The 19656-nt window shown below is 43.4% G+C and overlaps 1 protein-coding gene across 1 annotated transcript; it reads left to right on the top strand.

Moving 5' to 3' along the window:
• The first annotated feature begins 4779 nt into the window (after positions 1-4779).
• On the top strand, positions 4780-19051 carry LOC145348081 (uncharacterized). Its single transcript, XM_080196222.1, is given in 6 exon segments — positions 4780-4825; positions 7318-8527; positions 13564-14180; positions 14877-15236; positions 16033-16189; positions 16280-19051. Coding segments are annotated over 5 exon segments (2577 nt in total). The 5' UTR covers positions 4780-4825; positions 7318-7767; the 3' UTR covers positions 16963-19051.
• The last annotated feature ends 605 nt before the right edge of the window (positions 19052-19656 follow it).

Genomic DNA, 19656 nt, shown 5'->3' with positions numbered 1-19656 from the left:
CAGTTGAAGATCTCAATCAACCGTGTAAAATTGATACAGGTGGAGAAGGAGAACCAGTTACTGGACAATGATGCAAGTGAGCAGGGGTGGAGACAAATGCCAGAAAAGTTAACAGAATTGGACCCTGTTCCTGAGTTGTTGAAATTACTGCAACATAAATTACAGGGTTGTCATCTGTGCAAAGGGACATGTAGAATCATTAGTTAAGTGTGATCTGCACATGGAAATTGAGGAGCAGCAGTATTTTGTTAGTGCAGACAAAAGTAAAGGACAACAACGTGAAGTAAGATTACTGGATAAAACTATATCATCATTCAAAATGAACTGCAGGAATAACGAATCTGCAGTTTGCACAGACATGGATGCTCAGTGAAATAGTTCAATCTTCTGGAAGAAGAATATTTCGCTTTTTTTTTTGGGACTTTGAAAATCAAAATAACTGTTTGGACTCAGCAAAGGAAATTCAAAATCACATTCAAAGTGGATTGAGCCAGTTTACATCTAATATAAAGTTTTACCCTCATGATACTGTCTAGCTCTCTGGGGATATTATCAGAAATACTTTGTCATAATGATGAAATTAAGCTTGGACTTGGAGTCAAAGCAGGATTAAGGATTAAAGGAGGCTTTTTAAAAGGCAAAGAGTAAGCAGCTGAACAACAGCAGTGTGTTGAGAAAAAAAGAGAAAATGTGATGGCTGATGCTTTATTTAAAAATTGGGGAAATCATAGAAGCTACAGTGCAGAAGGAGACCATCTAGCCCATCGAGGCTGCACTGACAACAATCCCACCCAGGTCTCATGCCCCTGACCCCACATATTTATCCTCCTAGTCCCTCTGACATTAAGGGGTAATTTATCATGGCCACTCAACCTAACCTGCACATCTTTGGACTGTGGGAGAAATCCAGTGCATCCAAAGAGACATGGGGAGAATGTGCAAACTCCACACAGACAGTCACCCGAGACTGGAATTGAACCTAGCGCCATGAGGCAACAATGCTAACCACTGTGCCATCATGCCACCCCCAATTTTCAATAGTGAAGAAAAAGGACTGAAATTGATTATACTATTGTTATGCTTAGACTTAATAAAATATATGTGTACTAATAGTGTGAAGCTGGAGGTTTTGAATAATGAAGCCATCTTTGCACATTGATGGTTCACTTTTTAAAAAGTGGGGAGGTGTGACGATACTGTGCCTTTAAGAAATGTATTTGTCATGCTTCTTGTGCAGGAATGTTTTGTAACACTCAGTTCTACTTACAGGTACAGGTAGTCTGAAGCTATCAGCCTATATGTTGATGCTGCAGAAGCATAATCGATCCTAATTGCTGGAATGTTTGTTTTTGCCTGGGGCCAATGCAGATCTGTTGTTTTAGTGTTTTCCACTGGAACTTTTCAGAGTAGGCTTAATTAGGTTGATCAACAGGAAAATACATGTGACTGGGCAGGTCTTGGCTGAGAGAAAGAAACAAGCTTAATTGCTGCTTGGGATCTTTAGAAAGAAGTGTGTCTTTCACTTCTGGATGTAAAGTTTGGTATCTGCCAGGAAATAAGTCTTTCCCCTTGGAAGCTGCTGTACGGGAGTCAAAAGACGTGTTTTTCTGCATCTGTCCAGAGGGGTTAGAATGCTGGAAATGTAGCAGCCACGTGAGCATATATGTTTTTGTGCTAACTTATTCTGAAAAGGGATTTGTGTCTGTGGGTTTAATGCTTACATTGGAAGTATTGTGATAGCTAGCTGTTAAGAATTATACTTTGTTGTGTTTAAGTATTTCAATTGGTAAAAGTTATGCTAATTTCTTATGTTTTAACTGTGTTGTTAACTAAAGTTTGTTTTAATAAAAGCTTACTAGTGGGTCACTGGAATCACACCTGGAATGAAACACTTTGACAACATAGCGATCAGGAAGTGGGCTTAGCCAAAGGGAAGATGTCTGGTATTTAAAATGGACAAATGGAGTTTCATTATATCAAGTAATATATTATAATTGGCTGAGGGAATCTGCTTGTATTGGACTGACATGTTAACACTGAATGAAATGGAATCTAAGCTAATTAGAAGGTTTATTTTAGATAAACTTACAGAAGGTATAATTGTTCTGTAATTTGCCTGAGCACCTCAGATCTTTGGAGAGGTCTTGCAGTGCTGAACCAGAGCTGTCTAACCATTCGCTGGTCTCTCATGGCCATAGGTCAATGTTTAGTTGTGTTATATGATTTTTGTCTTGTAAATAAATTTTAGTTATGTCTTTTTGAACAGAGACTTTGCCTTTGCGAGTTTTTAAAATAAATTTAAGTTTTTAAGAAGTTTGGCCACCACCATAAAGAAATCCCCACTAGACGCTTACACCAAACTTTGTATCAACCAAAAAAACAGAAGATTTGAAAATTACTTAAGATGTTTCTCAGAACATGAAATGAATAATGGAAGAGTGTAAGATGAAGATATCACACTGAGGTATGATGGGCTGAGGAAACTCAGGTCTGTAGAGACTCACCCCCATTCTCTCACTATACACAGGATCTGAAGGAAATGGCAGAGGTGATAGAGGATGCCTTAGTGATTATTTTCCAAACCTCGCTGGATTCCGGGGAAGTGCCGGAAGATTGGAAAATGGCTAATGTTATGCCGCTGTTTAAAAAGGGTAGCAGGCAAAAGGCAGGGAATTATAGGCCGGTTAGTTTAACGTCTGTTGTAGGAAAAATGCTTGAATCCGTCATCAAAGAAGAAATAGCGAAGCACCTTGAGAAAAATTGTTTGATAGAGCAGACGCAGCACGGATTCATTAAGGGAAAGTCATGTCTGATGAATCTATTGGAATTCTATGAGGATGTGACTAGTGCGGTGGACAGAGGGGAACCAGTGGATGTGGTGTTTCTCGATTTTCAGAAGGCGTTTGATAAGGTGCCGCACAAAAGTTTGCTACAGAAGGTTAGGTGTTAGCGTGGCTAGAGGATTGGCTGTCTAATAGGAGGCAGCGAGTAGGTGTCAATGGGTGCTATTCGGATTAGCGGTTGGTAACTAGTGGAGTGCCCCAGGGATCGGTGCTGGGGCCTCAGCTATTTACCATTTATATAGATGATCTGGAGGAGGGGGCTGAGCATAGGGTATCGAAATTTGCTGATGACACAAAGATAAGTGGAAAAGCAAATTGTGCGGAGGGTGTGGAAAGTCTGCAGAGGGACCTAGATAGGCTAAGCGAGTGGGTGAGGACCTGGCAGATGGAGTACAATGTTAGCAAGTGTGAGGTTATCCACTTTGGCAGGAATAATAGTAGGGGGGATTATTATTTAAAGGGCGAAAAGCTGCAGCATGCTACGGTGCAGAGGGACCTGGGGGTCCTTGTGCATGAGTCGCAAAAACCCAGCCTGCAGGTGCAGCAGGTGAATAGGAAGGCAAATGGGATGCTGGCCTTCATAGTGAGGGGGATTGAATATAAAAGCAGGGAGGTCTTGCTGCAACTGGACAGGGCGCTGGTGAGGCCGCACCTGGAGTACTGTGTGCAGTTTTGGTCGCCGCACTTGTGCAAGGATATTTTGGCCTTGGAGGGAGTGCAGAGGAGGTTCACTAGGCTGATACCAGAGTTGAGGGTGTTGGACTATGAGGAGAGGCTGAATAGACTGGGCTTGTACTCGTTGGAGTTTAGAAGGATGAGGGGGGATCTTATAGAGATGTATAAGATGATGAAGAGGATGGATACGGTAGAGGTAGAGAGATTCTTCCCGCTCAGAAAGGACAGCAGGACTAGAGGGCACAGCCTCAAGATAAAGGGGGGGGGGGGTGCAGTTTAGAACGGAGTTGTGGAGGAACTTCTTCACTCAAAGGGTGGTGAATCTCTGGAATTCTCTGCCCGTTGAAGTGATGGAGGCTACCTCGCTAAATATATTTAAGACACGGGTAGATAGGTTTTTGGTAGGCAAGGGGATTAAGGGTTATGGGGAGAAAGCGGGAAAGTGGAACTGAGCCACTTCAGATCAGCCATGATCTTATTGAATGGCGGGACAGGCTCGAGGGGCTAGATGGCCTACTCCTGCTCCTATTTCTTATGTTCTTCTTATCGTAGTCCTCCCTGACAGGAGATACTAATACTACCCACAGGACACCCATCAACTGAAGTGCGCCTGAGTAATAATTCACATCATCAACCAAAGCAAGGTCAGATTTGATCCCACATCCATTCCTGAGAGCTGGCTCACTTTATCAGCACATGGAGCACAGTATTAAAATTTGGGCTTGGGTTTTCAGGGTGATGTCAGGAAGTGACAGGAAGGCAGGTAGAGCAGGAGTCCCTGAGAGTATCTTACTGTCCAACCAGTATTCAGTTCTGATAACTGATGGCTCTGGCAACGTTCCCCATATCAATCCAAGTCCATGGCACTAAAGCTGGTTTTGCTGTACAGGGGGCACAAAGAAGACTGGAAGCGTAATAGTGATCTGAGATTCAGTAGTTAGCTGATACCACCATTGCATTTCATCGCTTCCTTGAATGCTGTGGGTCTTCCTTTTCACATCTGCTGTCCAACACATCCGAGATGACACACTGATTTGTCAGTTTGCAAGCTTTCGAAGATGAAGAATGCTAATCCCACACTAGAAATATTTGTTTGGTTTAAATCCTCACCTGATCTGCTGCTCAAAGTCCCCTCCGTTTCCCTGGTCAGTTTCCCAAACTTCAGGAAACTCCTGTTACTCCAGAAATATTGTGATTGGCTGTGAGAGACGTCAATCAGAGAGCCCACCCACTCTGCCCATTCTCTCCTCTTCCTCTTTCACAGCTGCTTCACTTCCTGTCGGGACTGAAAACCAAGTCAGGAGATGGTGAGTGAAGGAGCAGAATTTATAATAATTACATTGCATCATATCCACACTAATGTTCAGGCAGTCTGACTATCCTGTGGGGAATCAGGTGTGGAAATGCCCCTTATGCTGTGTGAGAAGATCCAGCTGAGAGACCTGTTTACTCGGTGCTTTGTGCTGAGCTGTTTGATTGGAGCTGTGTGTTGGATATTGAGTGTGTTTATTGGAAGCATTTCCCTTCTGATTTACAGGCTGAGTTTTGTTGATGGGTCATTGCTGAATATGAGAAGGTGAGGTGTAATTATCTGGGCGGGGCAGACTGAGGATTCTTATTGATTTCCTATTGTTGAGTTTGTGTGTGTGTATTGAGAGCTGGTGATTATCCTCTAGACTGGGAATGGTCTGTTCTGTGTGTGTGTTGGGGTCTGGATGTTTTCTGTCTTTTCAAATCTATCTCATCCTCCTCTCTCTGTAACCGCTTTAGAAAGTGAAGACTTCCTTTTATATTGAGGTTTTTATAACCACCAGTTGTCCAAAAGCTCTTTACTTTGTGATCACTGATATAACAGGAGAAACATCACAGCCAGTGTGTGCGCATCAAGATCCCAAAAAGTTCATGTAAGAATGACCAGATAATCTGTTTCTTATTGAAGCTGATTGTTACAATCCTAATAGAGACTGAAAACACTATTTAAATTCTCAGTGACCAACTTCAAGGAATTCCCAGATAAACTTCAAAATATTAAGAGTCTTACCATAACAAAGTAACGAAAACAAGTGTGTGAACAATACCTTGTCGTCAAATAATACAGCACAGTCTGGTACAGATATCCCCCTTTAACATTTAACCAGACCGAGCTGTTCACAGTTATACTATATATTTCGCTATCTGCATGTAGTTTTACAGGAAATAACCACAGACTCAACTTTTACCAAGTTTCTTTTTCCCGTGTCTCTGTTTATGACTTTCACTGACCGTTAAGAGGTTTCTCTTGATTTTTCCATGGGAGTTCCAAGGTGACTGCCAATGGTCCCTGTGGCAATTTCTTCGCCCAGCCTCCCCAGTATTTTAGATTGAATGGGGTGCATTTCCCATTCGCTCCCCTTCCCCCTACTCCCTTACCCACCCCCCTTGTCCCACCCTCCACCCCCCTCTTCCCACCCTCCACCCCCCTCCCCCCTTCCCCTGCTGTCCCCCTCCGCCGTCCCCTCCCCCCCACCGTCCCCATCCCCCCTCCCCCCCCGCCGTCCCCATCCCCATCATAACCAAGCCTCTGTCCTGTTGTGAGGCAGATTTGTACAACCTCCAACTCATTACCCTATCTGGGGTATTCTGTTTTACCTTAAATTAGAAAGACAGTTCACATTGATAACACTTGAGCCTTTGTGACAATGGGGAGGATTTGAGTGGTCTGGTGGGGTGTTCTCCCAGCACCTCTGAAAGAAACTGAGCTTTATCATCCGCAAACTATCTTTTTGGCTGAAGGTATTTTGATATTGTGTCTTGTACTCGTGTGCTGGGCTACAACATGGTTGAGTATTTAGGTGTTTGTGCAGCTGCCTTTTCCTGTAAGTTTACCGTCCACAATTCTCAGCGAGATGCGATTGGACACAGAGCCTTGCTCTGATCTGTTGATGCTCTGCTTGTTACCTGCTACTCTTGGTGTTTAGTTTGCATACAGCCTTCTGTAGTACATTCACTAAATTCATATTGGACTCTAAAGTTTATCCAATGCTGCTCCTGACATATCTCTATCATTTGGGTTGAGGATAATCATGGAATGAGGGCTGTGCTGGGCTATGAGATTGTGGTGAATACAATCCTGCTACTGTTAATGGCTCACTGCACCTCATGGATACCCAGTTTTGGGATCTGTCCTTAGTCTACTTCCCCAGTGATGATTAACATGGTGAAGTACTCACACATCTGCTGGGAGGAGAGAGGTAGTTTTCCTTGAACTTGTTTGACCTGAAGCCATGAGGCTCCATGGGGTCAATATTGAGGACTTCCCCATGTGTGAGTGGGATGGGACATTCCCAGAGATGGTGAGGGAGGAGTCTGGGTTTTTCAGTGACATAACTTCACATTGAATTGATAGCTTGTTTTAATTCCACCCAACTGCCTTTTAAATTGTCCTCACAGTGCTTGGGAATATGGGGTCTAGGCAGAGGAAATAAAGTAGCCATATTCATAGTTATAAGTTGATAAGATATAGGAGCAGAATTAGTCCATTCAACCCATCGAGTCTGCTCTTCTATTCGATCATGGCTGATATGCTCCTCATCACCATTTTCCTGCCTTCTCCCCATAACCCTTCAACCCATTACCATGTTGTCTGCTCCTGGCCATTGTCCAGTGCCCCTGTTGGAAAAAATGAAGAATAAGAAAGGACTTATGTTTTATCACCCATACAGGCGAATAGCAGACTGACAATCATTGTGAAACAGTCTCTAACTGAGAGTTAACGTGGAAGAAAGTTGGAGAAATCATGTTTCCATTTCCTGTTTTACAGAAGGATTGCACCTTACTACACCAAAGAATACAGAGAGGATAGTCACCACAGACAGATCCTCATTATTGCTCAAGGACTAACTGCATAACTATGGAAAGACATCCAGTCCCTTCACAGCATTGCTTATCACAGAGAAAGTTGGATAGTGAAACCATCTGGAAATTGGTTGGGTCAGGAAGTTTTGACATATCTTCAGATCTGAATCTGGTCAGTGGTGTGAAATCAGCCTTTCTAAAGGTTCAGCTGTGGGTGATCAGTCAGAATGAGCCTTGGAAGAAGTGTGAGTGGCTCCAAGTGTGGTGAGAGCTTCAATTATTCATTGAGTCTCATGAACCACTGACTCTTTCCTACATTTGAGAGACTGTTCAAATGTGAGATGTAGAACGAGGACCCACAGAATCATATGATTCTATTGTGCAACGTGCATTTATCACAATCACTGTTAGCAACATGGAAGAGCAATCATTCAAGTGTGCAATATGCGATAAATCATTCCCACACTCATCTCAGTTCTGTGCACATCAGCACATTCACACAGGATGGAAACCCATTAAAGGTGAAGTTTCTGACAAAGCTTTCACATAGTTAATGAGTCTCCTGGACTATGAGAAAACCCACACAAGACAGAAGCCCTTCAAGTGTGAGGTTTGCAGTAAAGTGTTCCAGATGCCTTCGAGCCTTCTGAGACACCAGAGGAATCACCGAGGAGAGAAACCATTCAGGTGTGAGGTTTGTGAGATGATCTTCACTCAATCTTCCAATCTCCTGACGCACCAGAGGGTTCACACAGGGGAGAAACCCTTCAAATGTGGAGTGTGTAAAAAGAGCTTTGGACAGTTGTCAGGTCTGGTGAATCACAGACGCACTCACACAGGGGAGAAACCATTCACTTGCAAGATGTGCGAGAAATCATTCTCGCAGTTATCGAACCTCCGTACACGTCAACGTGTTCACACAGGTGTGAAGCCATTCAAGTGTGAAGTGTGTGACAAGGCTTTCACACAGTCACCATGTCTCCTGGTCCACCAACGCACTCATATGGGAGAAAAGCCCTATCGGTGTGAGTTCTGTAATAAAGCCTTCACAGAGTTGTCAGACCTGCTGGAACATCAGCGAACCCACAATGGAGACAAACCCTTCCAGTGTGACGTGTGCCACGATTGTTTCACCTACTCCTCTTCTCTTGAGGAACACCGACATCTCCACTTGAACTTGGAGCCGGCTCACTTGTTTCCCTTACACTGAAAGTCCATCTGTATAGATGCTCCTGTATAAACTCAGCATCCTTTCAGTGCAGCGTCAGGTACAAGTCACTCACTGACTCACTCTGACAGAGAAGGCAATCAGAAACTCAGTCCCATGAAGACATAATGAGATAATGAACACCGACACAAAGGTAGAGATATTAGGAGGGATGTCACTATGTCTCTGGGTATGGTCTACTCTAGTCTCAAAACAACAAAATTTAAACAGCAGATGGACTAATGTGGGGTTGGGTGGGGGTGTTGGAAATGGGCAAGGTTACAGGCGGGTGTTGGAGAGGGTATGGGGCCAGTAGCTCAGCTGGAGCTTGAAGAGGATGACACTGACTAATTGTTGTTGGAGATGAGAATGGAGAATAAATTGAGAGGAATTTAGTGAAAGTAGAAATTGGAGCCTGTGACACCATTCAATTAGATCATGGCTGATTCAATTTATCTACTGCCTTGGCTCTGTAACCCTCAACCCCCTTGTCTAATAACAAACCTATCAATCTCAGTTTTGAAATTTTCAGTTGACCCCTAACCGCAACAGATTTTTGGGTGGAGAGAATTCCAGATTTCCAGCTGTTTGCTGACATCACCCATGAACGGCCTAGTTTTAATTTTAATTCTCTATCCCCTTGTTCTGGACTCTCCCACCAGAGGAATAGTTTCTCTCTAACGGGGTTAGCACTGCTGCCTCACTGCGCTGGATCCGCTTCCAATTCACGGTTTCGGTCACTGTCTGTGTGGAGTTTGCACATTCTCTCCGTGTCTGCATGGGTTTCCTCCAGGTGCTCTGGTTTCCTTCCACAGTCTGAAGATGTGCAGATAGGTGGATCGGCCAAGCTAAATTCTGCTTCAGTGTATCCAAATAGGTGCTAGAATATGGTGACTAGGGGATTTTCACAGTAACTTCACTGCAATGTGAATGTAAGCCTACTTGTGACTAATAAATACATTTTACTTAACTACTCTATCAACTCATTTAATTATCTTAAACACCTCAAATAAATTATCTGTTGATTTTCTTTATTTGGTGTATTGGAAGTTCAATCTGTACTGCTTGTCCTCATAATTTAACCCTTTTAGCTCCAGGAGCATTATGGTGAATCTTCATTGCATTCCCTCTCAGGACAATATATCTTCCTGAGGTGCGACACTCAGAATTGAAAACTGTTCTCCAGATAAAGTCTAAACACTGCTGTGTAAAGCTGGAACATAACTTCCACAAGGAGACAGTTAGTTTTGGGGGCAAGATTTTGTGGATTATCTTTTCTCTTCAGGATAGTCCTAGAATACTGAGCAGCTTGACAGAGGAAAGCAGGATGACTAATGCTTGATGTGGTCCAGTCAGATCTGGCAATGAATAGCTGAACCAGTTGCGTGCCAGATACACTCAAATCTTCAGATGATCTTGCGCGGTTCGAAGCATAAGTGTTTTAACCCTTTGTTAGCCTTTTTCATGAGTCTTGACAGTTTTGTCTGTGTGTCCGTTTTTTGTCTGTCTGTGTAGAACTGGTGTCCCACGTCAGCCAGCAGATCCCCACTTCAATCATGGGAAATTCATGAGGGAAGGTATTTGAGACTGCTTTCAAGGGAGCACCAAGTACATTTCTGTATGTGCACTCTGGGCAAGGAAGTGTGAACTACATTACGAAATGAGTGAAGGAGAGGAAAAGTAAGAGAGACAAAGAGTGGTCTGCAAATTTCTAGTGGCGAATGGAGATGTTACCAACCCAGCAATAACCCTCTCAGTGACACTCAGTTTGAGTTCTGCTAGCGTCACTTAACACATAACCACATTGCAACCGTGGTTCAAATGAGAGTTAAACTCAAATTGAGGTGAGAGTAACTGTCCTTAACATCGAGGCAATATTTCACTACGTGAAATCAGGGAGCCCTAACAAAATTGGAATCGCTAGGAACCAGAAGGAAAAAAAGCATTTACCTATTGGGAGCCATACATAGCACAATGGCTTTGATTGTTGGAGGTCAATCATCTCACGACATCACTGCAGGAGTTCCTCAGGGTAGTGTCCCAGGCCCAACCATCTTCAGCTAAATCGTAAATAACCTTTCTCCTTGACGAGCAAGTTCAGAAGGAGACAGGTTAGAATGGATGAGAGGCACATAGAAATTGACACAGCTGATGAGAACTATTGGTGTGTTAATGAAAAATTCACAAGCAGGTAAGAGATCAGAGGGAGGGGTCCAGGTGTCGGGAAAATTCTGGAGACAGGTGAAAGAATCCATTGAATGGGGGGAGGGAGGTGGAGAACTTCTATCCAAAGAAGTGGGCACAGAGACAAAGACAGCGGCAAAAAAATGAGCACAGGTTTTCCTGGATCTGGTAGTTCTTAAACCCTTGGGCGCAGCAGGGATCACAACGCATTTCCGCAAATAGAGACCAGTGGTATTGACCACACCAGTTGGCAGTGCCATAGGCGGGTCTCATGGTGTGGGTGTCCTCAAGGAGTGGTCTGGGGGAGCCTGAAAGGGGAAAAAGGTCTTTGTGCCCCATAATAGGGTGTTATTCAATTGCGGGGAGGGGGGAGGAGGAGGGTGGTGTGTAGCTGGTCTGGAGATTGGGGCACTCTTTAAAAATAAACCCCTGATCTCTCAGTAGCCAAACTTGCCAGCATCTTTAGTCCCCACTCCGAAAATAATTTCAGTGTGGGTGAGTTCACTGAGAATTTCCCCTAACTTCAAATTGTGAACTGAACTGCACCAAACCATCCAGTGGGAATCTCACCAGATTTCCCGCTGGGGACAAAACTTCAAAATATTTTTGAAAAAATTGCACCCAGGTGTTTTGGGCTTTGAGGTACCAATTGCCTGGGGTGGGGAGCAGGGAGTGCATCCCAGGAGAGAAGAATGGATCAGGACATCTCTGGAGAATAAGAGAAAGGACTGAATGAGACTCAGAATTTCGAACTGAGGGAAGCTGAACTTCCACAGCAGGTGACCACCGGACAGGATAGGGTCATAAGATATCGAACCATGGAGCATCCACTCACGCAATGAGCCACAGCACTGAATCACCAAATCTTTCTCCCAGGAATAGAGACACTTCCTGAGCATCTCTCCCTCTCTCTCTTTCCTGTGTTCCTCTTTCCTCTTCATGAGTTGATCCCTTTACTGCACATCATCACTGCCTTGGATGCTGCGGGACTTCCTTTTCTTATCCGCTGTCAAACACATCCCAGGCTACACATCCCACACTGATGTTGTCAGTTTGAAAGCCTCTGAGGATGAAGAATGTTATTCCCACAGTCGAAATCTCTGTCAAACATTTACCGGGGAACTCAGACAGCAGCTGCAATAAGTGAGGTTTTATTCAGATGGGACAATGACAAGTTTAAATCCCACCTGATCTGCTGCTCAAAGTCGCCTCCGTTTCCCTGGTCAGTTTCCCAAACTTCAGGAAACTCCTGTTACTCCAGAAATATTGTGATTGGCTGTGAGAGACGTCAATCAGAGAGCCCACCCACTCTGCCCATTCTCTCCTCTTCCTCTTTCACAGCTGCTTCACTTCCTGTAGGGACTGAAAACCAAGTCAGGAGATGGTGAGTGAAGGAGCAGAATTTATAATAATTACATTGCATCATATCCACACTAATGTTCAGCCAGTCTGACTATCCTGTGGGGAATCAGGTGTGGAAATGCCCCTTATGCTGTGTGAGAAGATCCAGCTGAGAGACCTGTTTACTCGGTGCTTTGTGCTGAGCTGTTTGATTGGAGCTGTGTGTTGGATATTGAGTGTGTTTATTGGAAGCATTTCCCTTCTGATTTACAGCCTGAGTTTTGTTGATGGGTCATTGCTGAATATGAGAAGGTGAGGTGTAATTATCTGGGAGGGGCAGAGATGCATTTATTTATTGAAATATCTTTTAATGTCTTTGAAGATTTTACCTGAAGGCCTTGGCCTTTCCCAAAAGCCTGGGCTTGGGTTTGATATTTTTGCCTAGTGCTGTATCTGATACCTGAATTTGTGATGTGCAGTCTGAGTGAGTGCAGTGTATCTAATTTCCCAGGATAAATCAGAACCCTTCAGTCAGCTACACTGAAGCATTTCCTATGTTTCTACAAATTATTTTGGAAAGCAAGAGGAAAAATTTCCAAATCTGCTTTGAAGTAACATTTCTGAGGTGTTTTTAAATGCAGCACACACTCTAAGAGGAAAATTGGTTCTTGCACGCACAACATGAGCTCATTGTGAATTGATGGGCTGTTTCACACTCCCCCAACTCTCTTTTCCCTTGCCTTCATTGTGCTGAGAAAGAGTGGGATCTGTGCAGAGGAAAGCAAGGAGCCACGCTGTCTGCTCCTGGCCATATCCAGTGTCCCTGCTGGAAATAGAGGGTGTGTGACAGTCAAGTGAGGAAACAGAAAAGGTTTGTGTCTGATTCCCACATATAGGAAACAGCAGACTGGCACTCACTGTGGAACAGTCTCTAACTGAGGAGTCAGCCCTTTCAGCAAAGGAGGAGAGGGAGTTGGAGGAATTCATGTTTCCTTTTCCTGTTTTACAGAAGGATTGCACTGTATTGCACCAATGAATACAGAGAGGATAGACACCACAGATAGATCCTCATCATCACCCAAGAAACAAAGCAGAACTGTGGGAAGATATCCAGGCCATTCATAACATTGCTCAACACAGAGAGAAGATTGGGCAGTGAAACCATCATCTGGGAATTGGTCAAGTCAGGGGAACTTTTACACATCATCAAATCTGATACTGGTCAGTGGTGTGGAACCTTCCATTACAACCAACCTTTCTGAAGATTCAGCTGTGGATGACAGATCAGGGTGAGGTTGGGAAGAAGTGTGAGTGACTCCAAATGTGGTAACGGTTTTAGTCATTCATTGAGCCTCACTGACTCAATTCTATAGATGAGAGGCTGCTCAAGTGTGTGGTGTGTGTTGGAGACTCCACAGGTTCAAGATCTTCTAAGGTGCATTTGTTGCAACTACATCTACTTCAAGGGCAGCCATATGGAAGAGAAACGATTCAGGTGTGAAGTTTGTGATAAAGGTTTTATGAAATCTACAACACTCTTGAGGCATCAGGTGATTCACACAGGGGAGAAACCATTCACATGTGACGTGTGTGACAAATCATTCTCGTGGTCATCAAGTCTTAGTGAACACCAACGTCTTCACACAGGAGACAAAGATAAGCTCTTCAGGTGTGATGTTTGTGAGATGACTTTCAACCGAAATTCCAATCTTCTAACACACCAGAGGATTCACACTGGCGAGAAACCCTTTACATGTGAGGTGTGTAATAAATCGTTCTCAGATTCATCTGCCTTCTGTAAACACCAGCGAATTCACACAGGAGAGAAACCATTCACGTGCGAGGTGTGTGACAAATCATTCACACAGTTATGGACCCTTCGTAACCACCAACGCACTCACACAGGAGAGAAACCATTCACGTGCGAGGTGTGTGATAAGTCATTTTCGAAGTTATGGAACCTCCACACACACCGACGCACTCACACAGGGGAGAAACCATTCACATGTGAGGTGTGTGATAAATCATTCCCACGGTCCTCGGACCTCCGCAGACACCAACGTGTTCACACAAGGGAGAAACTCTTCTCGTGCAAGGTATGTGACAAATTAGCTTGGATTTACTGGCTCCTGGAATACACTGACATATTCGCATGTGTGGCATGTGACAAATCATTCCCTGAATTATTTCCCCTCTGTATACAATGACATATTCACACCAAAGACAAACCATTCTCAGACTAATTAGCCCTCTGGTTTCTTACACTGTCATCAGACCTCTACAGACACCAGCACATTCACACCTGCTTCCCTTATACAGAATTGTCTGTGTTGTTTATCCTCCAGTGCTCTCGCAGAGTAGCTGTTTTCCCAAAGCACTATCTGTCTCAGCAGTGTCTATCTCCAACCTTTCCCACCATCAGTCCAATTGTTTCAAGAAGGTCAATTTAACCTTTGATCAGATCATGAAACATCACGAAAGGAAGACATCAATATATATAGAAGCTGTTGCTTATGCACTGGTTTCCCAACGATGGACAAGCAGGCAATATCTGAATGTTATTTCAGTTTTGAAATTTAAGTCATAGTTTTTGAGTTGAAAATACAGAAAGACCACACTTTTTTTAACTAATTTTATTAGGTATTGTAAAATACAGTTGTCTTGGAGGTGGCTCTGACTTTGTCCCTCTTGGTGCAGGCTGAAAGCTGTCTCCAGCACTGGGAAAATGTGTCATAAGATAACGCTGCAAAATCTGGACCATGTTTCATTTTCATTTTAATTCCTTCTTTTAGGTAAAGCAACCCTTCACATGCGAGGTGTGTGACAAATCATTCTCAAAGTCATCATCCCTCCATGTACACCAACGCGCTCACACAGGAGAGAAGCCTTTCAGGTGTGAGGTGTGTGACAAATCATTCTCAAAGTCATCGATTCTCCTTGTTCACCAACGCGTCCACACAGGAGAAAAACCCTTCAGATGTGAAGTGTGTTGCAAATCATTCTCGCAGTTATCGAACCTTCACAGACACCAACGTGTTCACACAGGGGAGAAACCCTTTGTTTATGAGATGTGTGACAAATCATTCACATGGTCAGTGACTCTGCATCAACACCAACGAGTTCACACAGGGGAGAAACCCTTCCCATGCAAGGTATGTGAATAATTATTCTCAGACTCATTGGCTTCTGTATATATTGACATATTCACGTGTATGGTATGTGATAAATCATTCCCTAAGTCACTTTCCCTCTGCACGGAGCAATGCATTCACACACAACATTCACACCTCATATATATGTATGTGACAAATCATTTTCGACTAATCAGCTGTCTGCATATACTGGTGAGAAACCAATCATATGCGAGGTGTGCAACAAATCATCCTCACAGTCATCAGACTTCCACGGACACCAACATATCACACTGCGGGCTCAGTTGCGCACCTTATACTGGAAGTTGTCTGTGTTTGTACCCCTCCAGTGCTGACACAGGGGAGCTGTCTTTCCAAAGCACTGTCTGTCTCAGCAGTGTCTCTCTCCAACCTGTCCCATCATCAGTCCAATTGGTTCAAGAAGGTCAGTTTAATCTTTGACCAGATCAGCAAACATCACCAAAAGAAGACATCAATATATATAAGGAAACTCCTTCATTTGCACAAGTTTCCCAACAATGGATAGGAGGCCAATGTCTGAAAGAATCTGTGTTAATTTTTGAAACCTAAATCATAGTTTTTGATTTGAGAATGTAGAAAGATCACAAGATGTTTTATGAAGTGTTTTAAGATGCAGTTGTCTTGGAGATGACTCTGATCCTGTCATAAGATTAATCTTTGATCAGAAGTCCCCCTGAGTGCAGGCTGAAAGCTGTCTCCAACACTTGGAAAATGTGTCACAAGACAGCACAGCAAAATCTGGATCATGATTTTTCTTTTTCATTTCTTCCTTTAGGTAAAGTTGCTCCATAACACTCAGGAGTGCTCATTGACTGGAGGACGGGTTCCGTACATCAAGGAGCTGCCAGAACAGGAGGAGTTCTCAAGGAAGCCGTTTGGCCTCCCCAATCCCATGATAACCAGTGATGAATCAGATATGGGGATGAGTGAAGGTGATGTCAGCAGCTGAGTGTTTAGGCCATCAGGAGCAGAGTTAATTTACATGACAAAAGATAATAATTGTGATTTTCTTTCTCTGACAGATAAACAGGTGTCCATGGGCATATCAAACAGTTATGGAGGAGAGTTGGCAGCAGCGTCCAAGATTCCTGAAAAGGCTGATGAGGAAGGAATGGAAGTGGGTATCTCACAGCAAAGTGGCATGGTAGCTGTAGTGGAAGAGGGAGAGGAGTGTCAGGAGGGTAAGATGTCTAATTTTGAGGGCAGTATTGATGAGTTAAAATTAAACATTGAGGTAAGTGTGAAGGAGGAGGCCTGTGATGGTCCGGCTGTTGTGGTGGAGGGAGGGTGCTCAGAGCCTTCTGGTGTTGAAGAACCTACGGCTTTGGGAGCAGAAACTTCACTGTCTCCACAAACACATGGACAACATCAGGCCCATTCTGTTTCTGAAGAAAATGAAGATGATCTGAAACCTCTTGCACGTTTACAACAGGAACAGGTTCAAAGTACAGACAGTTTTCAGGCCACTTCTAAATTGCTTCAGCAAACTTTGACTGAATTTAAGATGGATGTTAGCCAGAATCTACAAAGAAACAATGAGATTCTTCAGCAGCATCTACAAAAAAACAATGAGATTTTTCAGCAGCAGAATGAGTTTCTTTGTCAACTTCTGCAAAGAAGCAATGAAACTTTGAATGAAATGAGGCAGATTCTGTCTCAGATTGTAGCACCTGCACCTTCTGGCCCGCCGCAGCCCAGTACATAGACAGCTGCTCCTGGAAGTGGTACAGCAGAAGTCATGTCATGGCAATGGAGGATGTGCCGAAAGCATCAGGGACCCTCTCTCAAATCCTGCCTCTTCAACCCATTATCTCCCCCTCCTGCGAAATGTTTTTCTGTCTGGATTTTTGCCATGACAGTGAGCCTCTGCATTGCAAGTTGTGAGGACAGTGGTGGAAGAAGCCTAAACGTGAGAATCCAACCACTGCCCCCCTCCCCCACTACCACCCCAATCACACCACATCGTAGTTTCCTGTGATCATGAATGGGATGGCTTGGGATTTGCGTATTTCGTAGAGATCAGCAGCTGTTTCCACTCATGTAGTTTTGGGTGAGAGGTTGAAGTCTGTGGATTTATTCGGGTAGCTAAGGTACCCTTTTTTCGAGGATATGGTCCCCAGACATCTTTGTGGGAGGTCAGCTGCTCTTTGAGATTACTGAAAGTAGAAATCAATGTGCACAAAAAGTGCACAAACTCATTGGAACTGAGAGCACAAGGAACTGTCAAAAACAGTTGTCAGAACTATCAAAGGGAACTATCAAGTTAAAAAGGGATTTAAACGTCATTTCACAACCATCCATTGTCACAGTTGGGTGCCTCTTTGGATTGACAACTGCAAGTAATTATGGACACTTGAAGTAGGAATGTGAATTTCGGTGTTTTTTTTTAGACAGCATTATTCAACTGAATGATTTTTGTTCTAAGAAATTTAAACATATTGTAAAAGGAAAAATAAATAAATTCTGCAATAGACACTTGGAATTTGATTTTACTTACCTCAGGATTCATGCTGAGCTTATGTTCATTGTGGATACTGGGTGAGCTGGTATTTGTGGTGTAAGGAGGGACATGGGTTGGTTTGAATTAGCTCACAGTTGGCATTGAGGCAATAAAGGGCCATGTGGACTGGCTGGGGAACAGAAGTTGGTCTGGAGGGTATGAGGAGCAATGGGATAGGTTAGATGCATAAATTGGCATGGAGAGTATGGGAGGTCACGGACTAGACACATTGGATGACCTTGTTTATGAGGGGCCACGCAGCGGGGGTCTGGGGCATTATTATGGTTGGGATGTGGGAGTTTGTGAGGGGTGATGGCTGTTTTATGTTTCTCTGTTTTTAAACTTCAATACAGTGCCAGTGCTCTGAGACAGGCCCTCATGCCTGCTGCCTCATCTAGCATCCTCCTCACTCATTTCAGGGTCATTCTGCACAAATCCTAGGGTACTCCGTTATCCTGAAATGAATATCCTAACTTCCAAACCCTTTTTCCCAGTTAGGTTTGCTTCAGTCAAACAATTCATCATAAAGCACTGAGTAAGCAGGTCTCTCAGCTGGATCTTCTCATGTTCAGCATAAGGGGCGTTTCCACTCTTGATTCCCCACAGGATAGACTGCCTGAACAATAGTGTGAATATTATGAGAGGTAATTCATAGGAACCTTGATCTATAGCTCACTAGATATTCATCCTGATTGTGTGTGGATATTGCAGGATGCCATCTTTGAGAATTTAAAGAATAATGGGATAACAAGAATAGATTTGAACTTACCCAACATTAACTGGGATAGTCAAATTGTGAAATGCTTACAGGGGCCAGAATTCTTAAAATGCATCCAGAAGAACTTTTTATGTCAATATATAAAAAGCCCTACAAGAGATGGGGCAGCGCTGGATCTAGTTTTAGAGAATGAAGCTGGGAGGGTGTTAGAGGTTTCAGTGGAGGAGCATTTTGGTGACAGTAGGATTTTAGGTAGTTGTGGAAGGGGATAAAGATGGACTGGAACTAAAGATCCTGAATTGCTGGAGGACCAGTTTCAATAGGATAAGATAGGATTTGGCCAAAGGGAGCAGCTACTAGTAGGAAATGTACGTCAGAGTAGTGGGATTCATTCAAAAAGTAAATCAAGAGAGTACAGGGCCAACATGTTTCTGCGAAAGTGAAAAATGGGAGCAACAAATCCAAAGAATCCTGGATTTCAAGGGATAGCCAGGATTGGATAAGGGGTAAAAAAAGAGGCTTAGGGTAGATACCGAGACTTCATAACAGCGGAAGCCCTAGAGAAGAATAGAAAGTGCAGGGGTTACGTAAAAAATAAATTAGTGAATGGGGAGGTGGGGAGGGAGTGGGGTCAAGGAAAAACACTAGCAGGTAAAATAATGTAAAATCCTCAGGTATTTCATTAGTAAATTAAGAGCAAGAGATTGACCAGGAAAAAAGCAGGGCCTTGTTTGTGACCAACATGGTGTTAGAGGGATTTAGGATAACCTGGGACTAAAAAGACTAATATTTTAAGATAAACTAATTTAGCATGAATACAATATAGGGAAAGTGCAAAGTACCTGGAGTTACAAAGGTAGAGTTTGCGTAGAAACACATATAACTACTATTCGATAATTTGAACATGTATTTTTTGAATATATTGTATTCTATTAAAAGTATACACCTTGGTGAATGATGGGATACAGCTGAGTGAGAACCACATTCCATGAAAACAATACAACTGCTGAGAATTCTCTTGCCAGTGTGGCTTTAGAAAGTACATATTTTCCAGAATGAATAGAATAATTCAATTTTCCTGATAAGGAGTTGCTAAGTAGACAGTGGGAAATGAAGTTTTGAATTCTGTGAACTAAGTATTTGGGTCGCTAGGAGACAGTGGGAAAAGAACTTTCGAACTC

This window comes from Carcharhinus amblyrhynchos, chromosome 9, assembly GCF_965287045.1.
Source record: "Carcharhinus amblyrhynchos chromosome 9, sCarAmb.v2.hapA, whole genome shotgun sequence".
Lineage (NCBI taxonomy): Eukaryota > Metazoa > Chordata > Chondrichthyes > Carcharhiniformes > Carcharhinidae > Carcharhinus > Carcharhinus amblyrhynchos.
Note: the sequence above shows the minus strand (reverse complement) of the source record. Positions and strands in the feature narration are given on the sequence as shown.